This window comes from Juglans regia, chromosome 14, assembly GCF_001411555.2.
Source record: "Juglans regia cultivar Chandler chromosome 14, Walnut 2.0, whole genome shotgun sequence".
Lineage (NCBI taxonomy): Eukaryota > Viridiplantae > Streptophyta > Magnoliopsida > Fagales > Juglandaceae > Juglans > Juglans regia.
The window spans coordinates 23,758,656-23,777,009 of NC_049914.1; the positions used below are offsets into that span (position 1 = coordinate 23,758,656).

The 18,354-nt window shown below is 33.5% G+C and overlaps 1 protein-coding gene across 1 annotated transcript; it reads right to left on the bottom strand.

Annotated features, from left to right (window-relative positions):
* Positions 1-362: 362 nt before the first annotated feature.
* Positions 363-3,766, bottom strand: LOC109000585 (flavonoid 3',5'-hydroxylase 2-like). The gene is made up of 2 exons (XM_018977514.2): positions 2,776-3,766; positions 363-1,283 (listed from the first exon to the last, which is right to left on the bottom strand). Exons 1-2 carry the CDS (start codon positions 3,673-3,675, stop codon positions 654-656), a joined length of 1,530 nt encoding a protein of 509 aa, XP_018833059.2. The 5' UTR covers positions 3,676-3,766; the 3' UTR covers positions 363-653.
* Positions 3,767-18,354: the final 14,588 nt, after the last annotated feature.

Consider the following 18,354-nt stretch of genomic DNA (forward strand, 5'->3'; position numbering starts at 1 on the left):
GTTTTTACAACCATTTTCATCTTATCTAATGATTATAAATTTTTTAAATTTCACAAAAAATGAAATAAACAATTCAATTTTTTCAAATCTCAAAATAAAAATAATATTAAAAAAATATATTCTAATAATATTTTATTCAATTTTTAACTTTTATCTCAACTAATCTCATTTCATCTGTAAAAACAAATGAGACTTAAGAGTTAAGAGAATTATAGAAACATGCCTGCTGCATGCAGCATGCACTGATCTTGAGCCTCTGCAACATGATCTATATATCTACGAGTATCAAAATGATTCTCCTAAAAATATTGATGATGAATAAAGTTTTTCTTGAGAAAATTTATAGACCACGACATTACTAATTAAAAATGAATTGAGTTCCATTAATTTTTACAGCACATTAATTAACAGTGGGACATGAAATCGATTTTTTTTTTTTCTTTCCCCGCCAGAAAGCTAGCAGCTGGTAGATACTTCTAAAAACGTCATGATTCATAAAGCCACATAACTCGATTACTAACATCAAGTAGACCAACATGCGTACAGAAAACGGCATTCATGTGAAAGTTCTTATTAAAAGGCAACAGATTGCTAATAAAGGTCTTATTAAATAGATCAACTTTGATCAGCAACCTCGAGACTTCGATTCGTGATCAAGAAGCATATGCACTCAAAGACAGACGTGGGCTAACTATAGCTGCAAGGGGAACGGCTTTCTGCAAGGCAAGTCCAAAGGATTCCTCCATGTTTAATTCAACACCTTTCGGTAATTTCCAGTCAAAAGAGTGAACCAATGTCCCAAGAATGTACTCCACTAGCACAATTCCCATCCTAGTCCCAGCACAGATCCTCCTTCCAGCTCCAAATGGGATCAACTCGAAATCATTTCCTCTTGGGTCGATTTTTGCATTTTTTCCTGTTAAAAACCTTTCTGGTGTAAAGTCCAAGGGGTTTTCCCACACGTCAGGGTCTCTTCCTATTGCCCAAATGTTCACACTAAGCCTAGTGTTCTTGGGAATGTAGTAGCCATTAACCTCGCATGCTTGGGTTGAGACCCGGGGCAGGTTTAGAGGCGTAGACGGGTGCTTTCGCATGGTTTCTTTGCATATGGCCTGAAGATATGGGAGCTTTGATATGTCTGCTTCCTCCAGGCGTCGGTTCTTTCCAATCACTCGATCCATCTCCTCGTGCGCCCGCCTCAGGATGCTTGGGTTTTTCAACATCTCCGCTAGTGCCCACTCTATTATGCTTGATGATGTATCAGTTCCGGCCGTAAATAAGTTCTTCAAATAATAATAAAAAAAAAAATCATCAAAAAACAATCGTATAATATTATTAACAGGGTGGATTTTTTTTTTCACATATTTTTTAATCATCTTTAAATATATTAAAAAAAGCCAATTCATTAATTAATAAACACTTCTTTAACTATTAATTTTTTTAAAATAAAAATAAAAATAGTATCAATGGATTTGGGATTCCATTTCCTCGGTCTCCAGTATTTTCCTTAATACATATTGTACATGCTTTCATACATATATATATTGTAAATATTTATACGATAGAGTAATGCTACATATCATCATGAAATATTGTACAAACGTCGCATAATCATTTTGAAAAAGAGTAAAGTCTAATATTAAAAATTAATTCTTTTATTTTTATCTCGTAATTACTAACTTTTTTTAAAAAAAATTAAACGATATTTACATATTTTTCTTATCTCACATAATTAAAGTTATATATATAATAACTTATTAAATCGTTTCCGAAAAAGCAGCTAATTAAAAATAATAATTGATACTTGTTTATACCCACTGAATTCCCAAATTAATCTACGACTCAAATTAGTTATACCTGTCAGTGTACAAATAAAGAAAATATATATATAGAGAAATACTTTAGATTCTGAATTTAGAATTTAAAAAATGTCTTGATTGAGATTGTTTTCTTTTTTATTGAATGATTAAAAAAATATTTTTTATTGATGTTATGAATTTTTTATTTTTTAAAAAATTTTTATGATGATTAAAAAATATATAAAAAAATCATATTATTCGAAATATTTTTTTAATTTTAAATTCAGGACCCGTAATACTCATATATATATATATATATATATATATTTTTATATGCAGGAGTGTTACAAGAAAATATTCCTTACGAATTACGAGGTGAATTTTTTTTACGGCGGATGAATTAAACAATTTAGTTATGTTTTGTTTATTTTGATGGTTTGAGATAAAAATTAAATAAAATATTATTTTTAATATTATTATTTTAAAATTTATAAAAAATAAATTATTTATTATATTTTATATTAAAATTTAAAAAAATTATAAAAGATTTTTATTATCTATATTTAGATATTAAAATAAATTGAATTAAAAAGATAAAATATTAATAAAATATTATTTTTTAATATTATTATTTTAAAATTTAAAAAAATTAAATTATTTATTATATTTTATATTAAAATTAGAGATAAATTTAAACTACAAACGAAAGCTTAAACTACGGCGCGATCTTTTTTAAGTGTTAGAGCGCCCAGCAGCAGACCTGACACTTAATAGTCTAAGATGTTATCCACATATAGGTCCTAGCTATGTTATCCATATCTAGGTCCTAGCAACGTACCTACCTGGCAACTTACCAAAATTAAAAACGACTACTTCCTAATTAAGAAAAGTTATTAAATCACAGTTAACCCTTCATGAATTGACTACTTCCTAATTAACATACTCTCGATTAATGACGAATATTATTCGTACTTACCAACAGGAGGGCCTTAATGTTGGTCAAGCTCAGCCTCTCGCCTGCAGAGACGTTGTCTCGGTTAGCCATGACAACGTCTAAGAAATCTGGCTTTCCCTTGCGTTCATGTGCCGAAGCTGAGTGCTCCTCAATCATCTTCGTCAGCAACACATCGAACCGCTTGTGCAAGCGCTTCATTCCTCGCTCAATCCCCTGCAAATCCATCCATGCAATGGATGGTATGAAATCTCCGATGTTAAAGAACCCAGCTGAAGTCATGAGCTCCACCACCATGTCCTTAAACTCGTTCGATTCCAGCCCTTTCGTCACAAACACTCGTCGACTCAGTATCACTTGCCCTATCATGTTCGCCATAGCGTACGTCAACATCTCCGGCACCACCACCAGCTCCCCTTGCCTGCTAGACTCGCACATCGCTCTTAGCATGTGCCCGAGCTCGGCCGCTCGAACCTGAGCCCAGTCCTCCAGAGCCTTCCCTCCAAGCATGTGCAAGTTGCTCAACTTCCTAAGCAACTTCCACCTCTGTCCATAGTCCGCAAACACCATGTCCTGAGCACCATACGCCAAATGCGTTGCGCCAGCATTCGGTGGACGGTTGGAGAAATTTAGGTCTAGGGTTTTGAGAAAAGCTCGTGCAGCATCCGGGGTAGAGGCCACGACCATGTTACAAGTGCCCATTTTTAGGTACATAACGGGTCCGTACTGTCGTGACAACTTGGCTAGGGTTACATGGGGCATGCTTCCTAGTAGGGGAAGAGCCCCTATAACCGGCCAACCTTTAGGGCCCGGTGGCAGTTTTCGAGCACTTTTTCTGAGGAGTGTACGAATGAAAAAGTGGGAGATTAAGAAGAGGAAAATGGCGGTGACAAGTTCCCGGAGAAGAAATATGTCTAGGGCCATGGCGTTGCAGGCTTGCAGCAGCTAGCAGTAGTGGCCACTAATATTAGGGGGTTTTGCATATGCAAATAAAAGCAAGGCTGCGTGTGATAGATACGTAAAGTTGCTCCAAGCGGCATGAAATATATAAAGATCGTGCGGCCATCATTACCGCTTTTAGGGTTAGGTTGAAGCCCACGTGACTAAACTCTAAAGTAGACCTTTCCACGAGGCCACTGGTCAAGAATTGTAGATATATACAGTAGGAGCGGTGCTACCTAACCCAGTCGGCACTACAACCGAAATGATGTTTTGGAACAAAAAAAAAAAATCTTTCCAAGCTCGTGCATATAATATTAGAATGAAAACTATCATTTTATTTTTAAAAATATATTTTGAGATAAAATTAAAAGAATCTGTTTGAATATATTCGAATGAAAATTTCTTTTATCATAGTTGAAATTCATCGTAGAATATCGTTTAAATGAAAACAATTTTAAATTCAAACAATAGTAACGTGTTTGAACGATTACAAAATATGTTCGAACAAACATGAATTTGTTCGAACGACATGAACGTAGCTTTGCGTTCGAATGGTAAAGGATCAGATCGAACGGTATATTGGTTTGAACGGTATAAGTTATGTTCAAACACTTCGGAGATAAATGACGTTTGAACGTTATTTGATCGTTCGAACTCGATGAAAATAAATTATGTTCAAACATTATGTTACCGTTCGAACGATAACTATTTATTTAAAATCAATAATAAAAAACTAAATAGATATTCATAATATTTGAAAAAATACAGTAGAAACTGTTTAATACTCACAAAAGTTTTATAATAAGTGCAAACTAAATAAATAACCGTGAGACGGACATTGTTCGTACATAAATAGATAATCCCAAAATATGTACGCAAAAAACATCAGTTGCTTGGAGGCCTGTATTGTTGCATAAGCTGCTTCATTTGGAGTTGCATCTGTCTTCTAAACTCTTCTTGTTGTTCTTCATGTTGTTTGAGGCGCATCTCCATATCTGCTTGTTTTGCCAGTTGAGCCTCTAACTCGTGCTGCCTTGCAGTCAATTCTTCGATTTTGGAATTCGCATTCTCTAGCGCTATAAAAGTCATAGATGCATTCCCAGAAGAAGAAGAAGAGGGAGAAGGCTTTACACAGCGATTCAAACCCCTCAAATATCTTGAACGTTGACCCAGAACTTGTGTAAAAATATCAATATCACTTGTTAAGGAATTTTGATCTGACGCAGATTCAGCACGTAGGACAATCATTTTATCCTATATATATATAAGATAAAGAATTAATATCGTCATAAATACTCTAATATATTTAATAAAAACAGGTTATAATACTTACATAATTTTCACGAGTATCAGGATGAGTTCACTCTCCATTACGATCAGTGTGCGATGCATCATATAATTTTATTAGATCATAATTGGTATCTGAATCTTGCTACAATAAATGTGTTAAGAAATAAAGTCATGATGATTCATCCAAATAATTAACTATATCCAATAAAAAAAATAGCAATACTAATTTCTTAGAGAGACGATGGAAATATCTTGAGCTTGCATGATGATTAATTTTTAATTTTGATCTATTTGTTTTTTTATAAAACTTCGCTCCTGCAAAGAAATTGAAAATATTATGAAGTAAAATGACAAATAGGACAAATAAAATAATTAAATGTAATACCTGATGTGATGGATCCTCAAACATGTCATAAAGTTTTTCTCATTCAGAAGGTCGGACATCCTGAAAAGAATGCTGGCGTGCATCTTCATTCTTCTCAAACTTATTGTAATGCTCATGACACATTGCCTTATATTTGCGGAATGTATTATCCATAAGCTCTTCCACAATCTTACGCTCATCTCTCTGACAAAAATTTAATTTGAAATCATCCTTAAAAAATAGTCACAAACACATTATCATTTATAATATTCTAAATTTAAGTAAAATATAGAAATTTATTATACTAAATCAATGTTTTAAACATTACCAAACAACGCTTCTTGATAAACTCTTTAATATCTCGGGGGACTTTCTTCCATGAAGTCGTTACCAAAGGTGCGTAAGTTCATGTAAGAGCACCCACATGAGATGCAAGCCAAGCTGTTGGTTGTCATTCGCCCCCGGTACATTCGTCAGAAATGTTAACCTTGATCTTACCCACATTCCAATATTTTTCCAACGTCACCCATCTAGTGGTGCATTAACCTTGACGAGATTGTACTGTAAACTCTATAAAATATAACATTGTAATCAATTTTATTTATATGTCTATTATAGGACCTTAATTAATAACTTTTATGAGTATTAAATTTTTACCTTGTTCTGTAAAGTCAATCTCTAATGGTGAGTCTAAAAGAGAGCTAGGAACAGGTGGAGATGGGTTGCGAACTTCCTTCCTCTTTGGCAGGATAATTTCAAACTACTGATACATTTATTAAGTAAAATATTTGTCATCAAGTGTAATGTTAACACATAATTGGTCTATCATAATCTGTATCAGTTTCATTTGACAATTCGCTCTCATCATCTGTAGATACTTCAGATGATTTAACATTTTTCTCAACTGTCGCATCAACAATTTCAGCCTCAATATCTTCTCATACTGGCTCAAATCCACAAACAAATTGAAGGCGTGTTAACTCTCTTGGTATGCTTCTTGAGTAGAGGGGTCATTTTCTTCTTTATCTTGTCCTTTCGCCTGAGGGATAACATCATATATATTTCTTGGAGAATATTTTTGTACTACTCGTCATTGATTTCGTAACTTCGGGTCATCTAAGTAGAATACTTGAGATGCTTGAGAAGTCAAAATAAAAGGATAATTTTCATACCATTTTTTTGATGTATTAACACTCAAAAAATATTCATCATCACGGACTCCAGTACAAGGATTGCTTAAATCTCACCAATCACACTTAAATAGATACAGCGCAAGCTCTCCCAAATATTTCATTCCAATTATATCGACAATAACCTCACAGAAATCAATATTTTCTTCATCATGACTTTCTTCGACTAGGACACTACTATTTTAGGTTTTCCTATAACAATATCGATCCATTGTGTGATACCTACTTTCCCGAGAAATACATGCAGAATATTGAGCAGCACGTCTCGATGGGCCACGCGCCAATGCATACAGTTCATCCGATATATCATTTGGATTATTCGCATACATTTGTACAACCTACATATTGAGTAAAGCATATATTATATCAAAATTTAAATCAATATGTTTTCATTGGTTATTGAGTAAAGCATATGTAATGTCATTACCCGTTCTTCAAACTATTTCGGGAACTCCTCTTCATGTTTCTGGTTTATATCATTTACTCCCATTTCCTTGAACATGTTAACATGATCATTGAAATTGATAATTACCACAAATCTTTTATATTCTTAGATTTTTTTTTTTAAGTAAATGAGCGAATTTAAATTAAGAAAACGTTATAACTTCAAGTAGTTCTCTATCTCAGGGTAATTGTTCAATACGTACCACTGAGCTTTTACTCTCTTCCACACAAGTCATAACCACGCACTGCACCAATTGGACGAAGTTGTTGGGAAAACACAAAAAACACATGCCGTTGTCTTGCTCGGTCAACGTCAAAGTTTCTTTCCGGCCGATCAAACCGAGTGTCAACTCCGTGAAAATATTTGGAACAAAAGGTACGCCACTCATCGTCAATATATGCTTTTGCAATTGATAATTCTGGGCGGGCCTTGTTACCCACTGTCGTTTCAACTTTCCAAGAAATGGTTCAATGTTATACATCTATCTATATTGAACTGGTCCTGCAAGTTGAGTCTCACGTGGCAAATGAACGGTTAGGTGAACCATAACGTCGAAGAATGACGGTGGGTAAATACTTTCTAACTTACACAATATTATGGCAATTTCTCGTTCCATTCGATCCAAAACTTCTACATTTAACGTCCTAGCACATAAGTCTTTAAAAAATGCACCCAACTCAGTCAAAGCCACGCGCACATCTCTCGTCAAGTACCCACGGATATCAATAGGCAAGATACGCTGTAAGAAGACATGACAATCATGACTTTTTAATCTAATTATTTTCCAATCTTACAATAAATGACAACTTATTGTGTCTTCTGCATTCTGGATATAGCTCACGCTGTGAATCATTCCACAATCGTACAAAAGTGTTATGGCCCCCATCATTTGAGCTTGATGTGTCCGTGTCACCTTCATCCATAAACATTCTCGCACCGATGTCACCTAACATTTGCTCCATATTCTCATCGTATTCATCTCCAACGACCTCTGGTTGTACACCTTCATTCTTCTTCATGTGGAGCCTCAAATGAAGTTGGATATAGTTCGCCTTGTAGGATTCAATCAGTATAACTTTATCAATACCTTTGACAAACAGATGCTCTCTCACAAAGTCTATCTTATGAGAACGCAAATTCCTACATTCTCTGCATGGGCATCTGATACGCCCATCACTATCGCATGTACCTAATGCGAACTCCAAGAATTTCTTAACACCTTCAGTATATACATTGTAATTTTGACTCAATCGATTGCTAACTCTCATTCAACTCTTATCCATACCGACTATATTCATTACAAACAATCACGTGCGCAAACAAGCATGTATCATGTATCAATCAAGGAGTATGTCATCTTTCACCAGGTAGTTGGTCCTATCCCTTTTGAGATTGTAAGATTATAGTCGCCAACCTATGATCTATTATCTGTCACGTCCAACAAAATTTTGGTAGCACCTCCCCATAGTTCTCCAAATATGCTCATTTGGTTGTGTGCACTGACGCTTAACAAGTCATTGCACCATTACTGAAACTGCATATCCGGAGAACAAGAGATGAATCTACCAAAATCATAATGTTGGACGACAACAAATATAGTTTGATAGTTTACGAAAATGATCTTACAATCCCAAACTGTCCACTCTGGACAATTCAAAAGTTTTCAATCAAACATTCATCCGGATTGATAACTCTTGAACATGTCTAAGGTTTATTTTGATGAACAAACAATGCAAAATATGCTAACATATATAAAAAAAATAACAACATATTATTTATACAACAATACAACAAAAACGTAATTAGTAGGTATTATTTAAAGATTTAATAGTATTTTAATTTAAATATTAATTTTATTAATTTAGAATTAACTATTTAAGTGTTATTAAATCCTAACTATATTTGTATTTTAATTTAAAGATTTAGTAGTACTTATAATTTACAAACTTCATTTTATTAATTTAGAGTCAAGTATTTAAGTATTATTAAATCTTAACTATTTTATTTAAATTTAAAGATTTAGTAGTATATATAATTTACAAACTTCATTTTATTAATTTAGAATTAATTATTTAAGTATTATTAAATCTTAACTATTTTATTTTAATTTAAAGATTTAGTAGTACATATAATTTACAAACTTCGTTTTATTAATTTAGAATTAAGTATTTAAACATTATTAAATCTTAACTATTTTATTTTAATTTAAAGATTTAGTAGTATTTTAATTTAAATGTTAATTTTATTAATTTAGAATTAAGTATTTAAGGGTTTTTAAATCTTAACTATTGTATTTTAATTTAAAGATTTAGAAGTACATATAATTTACAACTATTCTTATATATTTGTATTCTAATCTTAAATACATTGATGTATAGTTTACGTTTGAACGGTGCTACACTATGTTCGAACATAACATACACGTTCAGATGGTAATCCTAACCCGTTCGAAGGTGTTCATTCCAGATTTCAGTCATCTGTAACAACTGAAAACCCCATTAATCCGAGTATACAAATTTCTCACAACAACACAAACAACAATATCAATAGCATACAAATTTCTAACATTGCAAAATATTATATTCAAACCAAAATGAGAATTTAAAAGGCATATCTGAATTTTTGGAGATGAAAATGCAAGGATATTAAATTATATGCCGTGCAAAGGAGCTCCCTAACAAGTAGTAATCCAAGAATAATTGAGTGAGATGTTAATATTTTGAGTTTAGGGGCTAGTTTGAGGAAGAATGGCTCTCGTTCACAAAGGGGCTGATCTGTTTCATGAGAGTGGCGCACGGGAGGAGAGCGAGATTGTGAGGTTCTGTCGTGTATTTGCAGAAGATTTCCTGTTCGAACGGTTATTTACTAACCGTTCGAACGTGAAATATTTAGCAGGATGAATTCCCTCCTAACTTTTAACGTTCGAACGTATAAATAGTATGTTCGAACGTTAATGGATGCATTCCCGCTTGATTATTAATCGTTCGAACGTTATTTTTAACAGTTCGAACGGTTTGTTAAATGTTTATTAATATTTTTTTAATACTATACCTTCAAATAAAAGAACAACATTAATATATATAGACATATTAGATGATACTATAGTTTAATAACATAGTAATATCATATTATAATATATAATCGATAGTGTCATCTAATTAGACTATAACACAAATATATTATGTTAATATATTAGATTATATATATAACATATATATAGTATCATATATAATGTCATCTATAGTACTAACATAGATAGTGTCATCTAATTAGACCATAAATACTTAATTAATATCTTAATATATTAGACTATATAGATAACATATATATAGTATCATATATAGTGTCATCTAATTAGTGTATAACTAAAATATATTATGTTAATATATTAGACTATATATATAACATATATATAGTATCATATATAATGTCATCTATAGTACTAACATAGATAGTGTCATCTAATTAGACCATAAATACTTAATTAATATCTTAATATATTAGACTATAGATAACATATATATAGTATCATATACAGTGTCATCTAATTAGACTATAACTAAAATAATAATATATTAATTTATTAGTATAATATTTAAATGTATTGAAGTGGACCGTTTGAACGTTTTTACAAACCGTTCGAACAGTATTGGATAAATAAGTTCTCGCGGACGGTCATTTTCACGGACATTTGAACTATTAACAAAACTTCGTTTTCTCCAAGTGAACCGTCCATCTCTGCCATTTAAAGCCGTCGTCACCACTGTGAACAGTACCCAATCGAAGCCTCTTTCTCTAAGCACCGGTATGCTATTTTTCTAACTATTTTATAGTTTAAATTTAGGTTTTTGATAGATTATTTATTTAAATTAGGATAAAACAATTTATCCATCAATACTCACCGTAGATTTGCTTAAATCCATTGTAGGAAGGTTTATTTAAGTCTCTTTCAATTTGTTTGTTGAAAAATTGATGGAATCGAAGGATTTCATGGATTTCAATGGCTGAGTCGACTCAATGAAGGCACTAAGTTAAATTCGCATACCGTTCGAACTCTGGTTAGTGCGTTTGAACGATACGATCCAAACAAGTAGTAGACCGTTCGAATGTTGTTTTATACGTTCGAACAGTATACCAGCCAAACATGTTTGCATACCGTTCGAACATTATTTTAAGCTTTCGAACGGAATAATTAATTTTAGTAATATTAGTGAATCGATGTTTTTATTTCATATTGTAGTTCTATTAAATTTTTACGAGAATAGATATTATATTATAATTAAATTAATATAGAAATTTATCACATTTTATTAAATATTTAATTTCTATTAAATATTAATCTAATTAATTTTAAATAATGTGATATTATTTTTATAAAATTATGTTGTTCACAATGTCTCACTTTATTAAATTACTATTCGTATGTAATTTAGTGATTAGTTATTTATTATATTTTTATCGTTAATGTATTGATAAACTCTTTAGTTGTAAATTTCAGGTTGATTAAAATGCCTTCTTCTAGGGTGGGACGTAAGCGACACAATCCAGCTGAGACTAGTATCAGTTCAAGTAGGGAGAGGATTGTTTCAGTAGAGCGACAAGTGAAGCTTTCTGACTTCCAGAGTCTTGTCTGGGAGGGTCATTCTCTACCATCAGTCTTCAACAAACGTGGTTGGGGACATATCTTAGAGGAGCGGGAGGAGTCATGGGGGGACCGTCTCCTATATTGACATTGTTTCTGAATTCTATAGAGATCTCGGTGGTGCCAGCCCAGATGATGGAGGGGCATACAGGATCTCTGTCTGAGGAGTTTCAGTTGTATTTTCACGGGACGGACTCGTTGAGCATCTCGGTATTCCTAGGCTACCAAATGCATATCCAAACGAGGTGCTTAGAGAGTCTGATCCTTCAGCTGAGGAGGAGACAACTGAGGAGGAGGCACCAGTTTGTACAGATGAGGTCGATACTCTTGTTGATCATAAGGTAAGGGATTTGGTTGTTGGTCCAGATGCTCCCCCATATGACGGGACGAAGAGCATCAAACAGACAGATCTATCTTCTTTCTTCAAGATCCTGAATTTGATAATCGCCAGTAATATTGACCCTTGACAGCACAAGACAGAGGTTGGCATTGACCAGACAAAATTTATGATACGGGTCGCTCGTGGTATTCCTATCGACCTGGTAGGGTATATATTCGATAGGATTCGATTAGAGTTTCGGTACATTTCGACGGATATACTGCCATTCGTGATCCTGATCATCTAATTTCTGCTATTTGCCGGTGTCGTGCATGATGTTGCCGAGCGTAAACGGGAGCCAATGAGACCGATCAACAGCACCACCCTCTCACGCAGCACAGGACACTCGAGATTGCGTCTTCGGGGACATGTTCCAGACCCGGTTGATCCTCAGAGAGATGCACAGTCTGGAGATCATGGAGTATCGGCCGCTGGGACATCCAGACAGACCGAGGCATCAGTACACAGCGCTACTCGTGAGGACATGGCCAAGGTCTTGCGTGTAGCGATCAGCGGACAGACATCAACGTTGATCGATGTAGTCTGTATGGAGGTCTGTTCTGCTGTGTTTGAGTTTCGTACAGAGATTACTGGTACCATCCCTGAGTTATGTACGAAGCTTGATGCCATATCTACGACTCAGGTCACCATCAGTACTCGACTGATACAGATAGAGGAACGCTTAGCTGCAGTCGTGGAAGTTTGCAAAGATTTGACGTCTTAGTACTTTCTATATTATTTATTTATTTTGTTTTCAGAATGGACAATATTTAGTATTTTGTAAATTTATTATTTAATTATGAATTAGTATTAGTTTATATTTTCTAAACTAATTATTGATTGATATTATTCCTATAATTAAATTGATAAATTTTTTATAATTACTAGTTAATATAAATATAATTCTAAAAAAAAAAAAAACATATGATCACCGTTCGAACCATGAAAATAACGTTCTAACAGCATTGATTCATTATTCGAACGGTGAATATTATAAGTTCAAACGGTATATCAATTTCCTGCTATACTAATGTTACTTAACGTGCCAAATTGCACGTTCAAACAGTGCTGATTTATCATTCGAAATTGCACGTTCGAACGGTGGAATAATTTCCTGTTATCAAAATATTACTTAACGCGCCAAAATGTACGTTCGAACAATTAAATTTAACCTTCCGAACGTTAAAACATTACATTCGAATGATTTCATTGTTAGGGACAAAATATTTTGTCCTTAATTATACCGTTCGAATGGTCTTGTTCTTCCTTCATTTTTTTGGGATGAAATCTGAAATTCGTCCCAAAATCTCACTTTTTGGGGCGATTTTCATTTCATTCCAATAGAAAATCGTCTCAAAAAGTCTTTTTTGTTGTAGTGCGGGTCCCGATATGGGTAAAAGTTTTAATTTTATTTTATGTTTGTGTTTTTACTTTTTATTTTTATTTTTATTTTTTATGAGAAATAATTTTTACAAGTCCCAAATAGATAAATCTCATACAAGACCTTATAAAAAAGTGGACCCTACTTTAAAAAAGTGTAAAAAAAATTATTCTTTATTAGTGGGACCCACTATTTTACGAAAGATTTGTATGAAACTTATCTATTTGGGACTTGTATCTGATAATGTTTAGAAACCATCACACTTTTGAGTGGTGAAAGATTTTAATATATATTCATTTAAAGAATGTTGTATAAGGTAATTTACACATAAATGTTGATTACAAAATAAATGGAAAGAATCAACGTCTAATCAAGCTCCTATAATTAAGGGTCAATGGCTGCACATATGGAATGCCTTAGATTTAAGGCAAAGGATCCTCAACACCACCTTGCAAGCTGAGTGTCGGATTTGAACGGATGTGGAGCTTGGATAAAAAAAATTCAAAGAGAGGTCTAGGCACACTTTTGGTGAAAATATCTACAACATGTAAGGGAGAAGGCACATTCTGTGTGCGAAGTTTGCCAGCGATAACAAGTTTGCGAAGAAAATGGTAGTCCAATTCAACATGCTTGGCCCACATGTGAGAAACAGGGTTGGAACTAAAAAAAATTGCACTTTTGTTGTCACACAATAGAAGATGCCGTTGTGGAAGAGAAACTTTGAGGTCACGAAGGAGATGCTTGAGTCGAAGAATTTCTGCAGCAGTAAGAGCAAGGGCACGATACTCAGACTCACAGCTTCAACAAGAAACAATAGGTTGCTTCTTGGCACTCCAAGAAACCAAATTGTCGCCAAGATAAATAGAATAACCAGAGATAGAGCGACGAGTATCATGACAACCTGCCTAGTTGGCATCAGAGTAGGCAACTAGAGCACCCGGAGTAATAGATGGATGAAAAGTGAGGCCAAAATGGAGTGCGCCCTTAGCAAAGCGAAGAATGCGCTTGACAACAAGAAAGTGGTCTTCAGTCAGAGAGAGTAGAAATTGGCTGATAGAGTTGACAGCATAAGCAATTTCAGGCCGCGTGATAGTCAAATATTGGAGAGCACGAATGAGAGATCTATAAAGGGTGGGATCCGAAAACAAAGGACCATCAGCAGACAGGTGCTGAGAACCTTGGGGGTGTGAACATGTTTGCTATCAAGTAATTGAGCTCGCGTGAGAATGTCCCGTGCATATTTCAGTTGACTGATAAAGAGACCATCAGTAATGGATGTAGCTTCAAGACCAATGAAGTAATTGAGAGAACCCAAATTCTTAGTAGCGAACTCCGAATTGAGCTTGCAAGTAAAGCTGTCTAGAATAGATGAGTTGTTGCCTGTAATAATGATGTCGTCAACATAAAGAAGCAAATAAATAATGTCAGGTTGCTTATTAAAGAAAAAAAGTGATGTGTTTGCACGATTGCAATAAAAATCAAGTTGAATGAGAAAAGAGCTGAATCGCTGAAACCAGCACGAGGGGCTTGCTTTAGGCCATAAAGAGCTTTCTTCAACTGACAAATATGATTAGGGAAGCGAAGGTCAATGTACCCAGGGGCTGTTCCATATAAACATGTTCAGTAAGATGACCATTGAGGAGCGCATTCTTGACATCAAGTTGACGAGGAAGCCATTTGTTGGTCACAACAGGAGAAAGTACAACACGAACAGTGGTAGCCTTGATGACAGGGCTAAAAGTGTCAGTATAGTTAAGACCAGGTACCTGTATATAGCCCTTGGCAACAAGGCGGGCTTTGAGATGCTCAGGCAAGTATTTGGTTCGAAACACCCATTTAGAGCCCACAATGTTGGTGTTGGTAGGTCGAGGAATCAAAATCCAGGTACGATTATTTTGCAAAGCTTGAACTTCTTCATCCACGGCGGCTAGCCAAGCAGGCTTCTTAGCAGCATATTTGAATCCTTTAGGCTCAGTGGATGCAAGAAGAGTAGAGAAAAAGTCCAAAGGATCCCAAGAGACCAAGATGGGCTGGGTCGTGAGTTTTGAAAATACCAGCTTTGGCTCGTGTGAGCATAGGATGAGAACCCATCGGAATGACTGCAACAGGAGTAAGAGTAGTGCTAGGAGGCTTAGTGGTGGGTTCAAGAGGGGCCAGGCTAGGATCCGAATGCTGCAAAGATGGACCTGTAAGAGAATCATTGGCCTGCAAAGACTCATCTACTGGATCAGTACAAATAACGCACGGGCTAGATCCAAATTGAGGAATGTGCCGGGAATGTGGCGTGGGGGAAGATGAGGGCATTTCTGGATGGGAAAGACTGGGTTCCAAAAAATTTGAATAATGGAGAGAGGATATGGGTTGAGCCTGGGAGGTATCTAGGAAGGGAAATTGGTTCTCATCAAATTAATCATGTCGGGTGATATATAGCCTAGAGGTGGTGGGATCAAGACAATAGAACCCTTTATAAGAAGAACTGTATCTCAAAAAAATGCAAGGAATACTGTCGGGGGAAGGGGGGAACTTGTTAGGCATATAATTACGTAAACAAGGATAAACACGACAACCAAAAAGATGCAAATTTTCATAATTCGGAGAGGAACCATATAGAAGCTCAAAAGTAACTTACCTCAAAGAAGTGGTGTGGGCAAATGGTTGATGATGTAAGCTGTAATGCTAAAGGCGTCAACCTGGAAGCGAGGGGAAGTGTGGGAATGGAAAAGGAGAGCCAAGCCTGTTTCAGTTACATGTCGATGTTTTCTTTGAACGGGTGTATATGGACAAGAGAGTTGATGATGAATACCAAAGTTATGAATGTGAGCTTTAAAGCAGTTGCTTGTAAATTCTGCACCACCGTCACTTTAAAAAATTTTGATTCGAGCGGAATATTGATTTTTCACAAATTTTTGAAAGTGAATAAATGTAGCATAGAAGTTAGATTTCAATTTCAATGGATAAAATCAAGTGAAACAAGAATAATCATTAATGAATAAAATATAGTAGGCAAAATCCAAATTTGATTTGACGGGTGAGGGGTCCCATATATTGCAATGAATAAGATCTAACACATTAGATGACCTATGTTCATTACGAGAATAAGGCAAACAGTGATTTTTCTCAAGTTGACATATATTACATAATGCAGGAGATGACAATAAAGATGTAAGATAAAGCTGTCATTTTTTATTTAAAAGAGAGATAACATAATGATTCACATATCCAAAATGAGCACGTCATAAATCATAAGAAGTATGAAGATTTATTTTTTATGGTAGATATAAAAGCGGAATTGTCGCGATCTAGCAAATATAAGCTACCATCTTGTTTACCGGTTGTCACCACCCTTCCCGTTTAGCAATTCAGAACAGTGAAAAATTATTAGTAAATGTGACGAATAACGAAAAATCAATCATTAATTTACTAATGGACAAAAGATTTTTAGTGAGGTGATGGACAACCAAAACATTTTTCACCCTTACACATAATTAGATTTTGAGGGTACTTTTTTATCATGCCATGAAATTATATAGATTTAGGATTTGTTCGAATTTAAAAACGAAAGAGTTTTCTTTCATTATTTTTTCCATTAAACCTGCATATTGCTATAAATAAATTAGGTGGTCCAGAGTAGTACTACTTAAGTGGCCAGCATGCATGCAGCATATTATCTGGTCGGACTAAATTAAAAATTGGACTCATAACTAAGTCATCAAGAATTATTATACATTATATTTATATAGAAATCAACTCCTTTCGTATTATAAGATCACATTGTGATCTTGACAACCGTATAAATTACATTTTATTATTTGATAATGATTTTTTTTTTTCACCTTGGTTTTGGGTTTCTTTTCTTTTTCTTTTTTCTTCTTTTTAACCATTCATAAATCCATAATTATCCGTTACCTAAACTCTCACTACCTGCTGGTCCTCTTAATTCCTTAAGCTACTACATGATTCTACAGCCTGCACGTGTCATCAGCAAGTTGTTGCTTTGCTTTGCTTTTTTTTATTTTTTTATTTTTTATTATTATTTTAAATATATATATAATATATGATATATATATATAATATAAAAAAATAATTATAAAATTTACATAAAAAAATTAATTTCTTAATAATAAACTACACCCTTTTTCAAATATCATCTTAATCGGGACATTTTCTTTTGTTTATACATGATGACACTCACTAGCGGTTTGGCCACTTTAATTATTATATATTGTTTTAGAGCAATGATAGCCATACTACTCATTTACATTTTTTCTACCATTTTTTAATTAAATAATATTTTTTTCAAATTTTGAACACATCAAATTAAAATCAAAATTAAAATAAATATTTAAAAAAATATTATTTTATTAAAAAGTTGTAAAACAATTATAAAAGTTCTCATAATATATATCAGAATAAATCTTCACAACTTCCTAACACTTTACACTTCACATTTTTTTTAATTTTTTTTCTTTTATAAAATATTTATTAGATGAATAATAAATAAAAAATTTGAAATAATTTAAAAAGAATAAACTCAATTTTTTTAAAATATTTAAAAATTAAAAAATTAAAAAAATATAGAATATAGAATATGACAAAGATTGTGTAGTAAAACTCAATTAATAATACTGCTTATCTCTTTCCATACCCTGCAGATCAAATTGTATGTACATGATCACCTCTTATCCTTGTAAAAATTCTACCAAGCAGTCTTATCACAACATGCCTACTTAAAAAAATAAAAATTATAAAATAAAAATTCATATCAATAAATTGTAATATAGAACTGCTTAACTTATTTAATAAATTAGCAGTAATGCATATTATTGTAATTTATTTTAATTAATTCGATCGCATTATATATATAGTCACAAGAAAAATGATAGGTTTATTACCCTCTTACTACTTATTTACTAATTTTTTTGTATTTGATTTTTTTAATTTTTTTTTTACTTAATAGTTAAAGAAGTAAA

Excerpts from the sequence above, each read along its gene's own strand:
- LOC109000585 (XM_018977514.2), bottom strand. The coding sequence starts at position 3,675 with ATGGCCCTAGACATATTTCTTCTCCGGGAACTTGTCACCGCCATTTTC. Across the intron at positions 1,284-2,775 it reads ACATTAAGGCCCTCCTGTTG|AACTTATTTACGGCCGGAAC; the intron begins GTAAGTACGAAT and ends TATTATTTGAAG.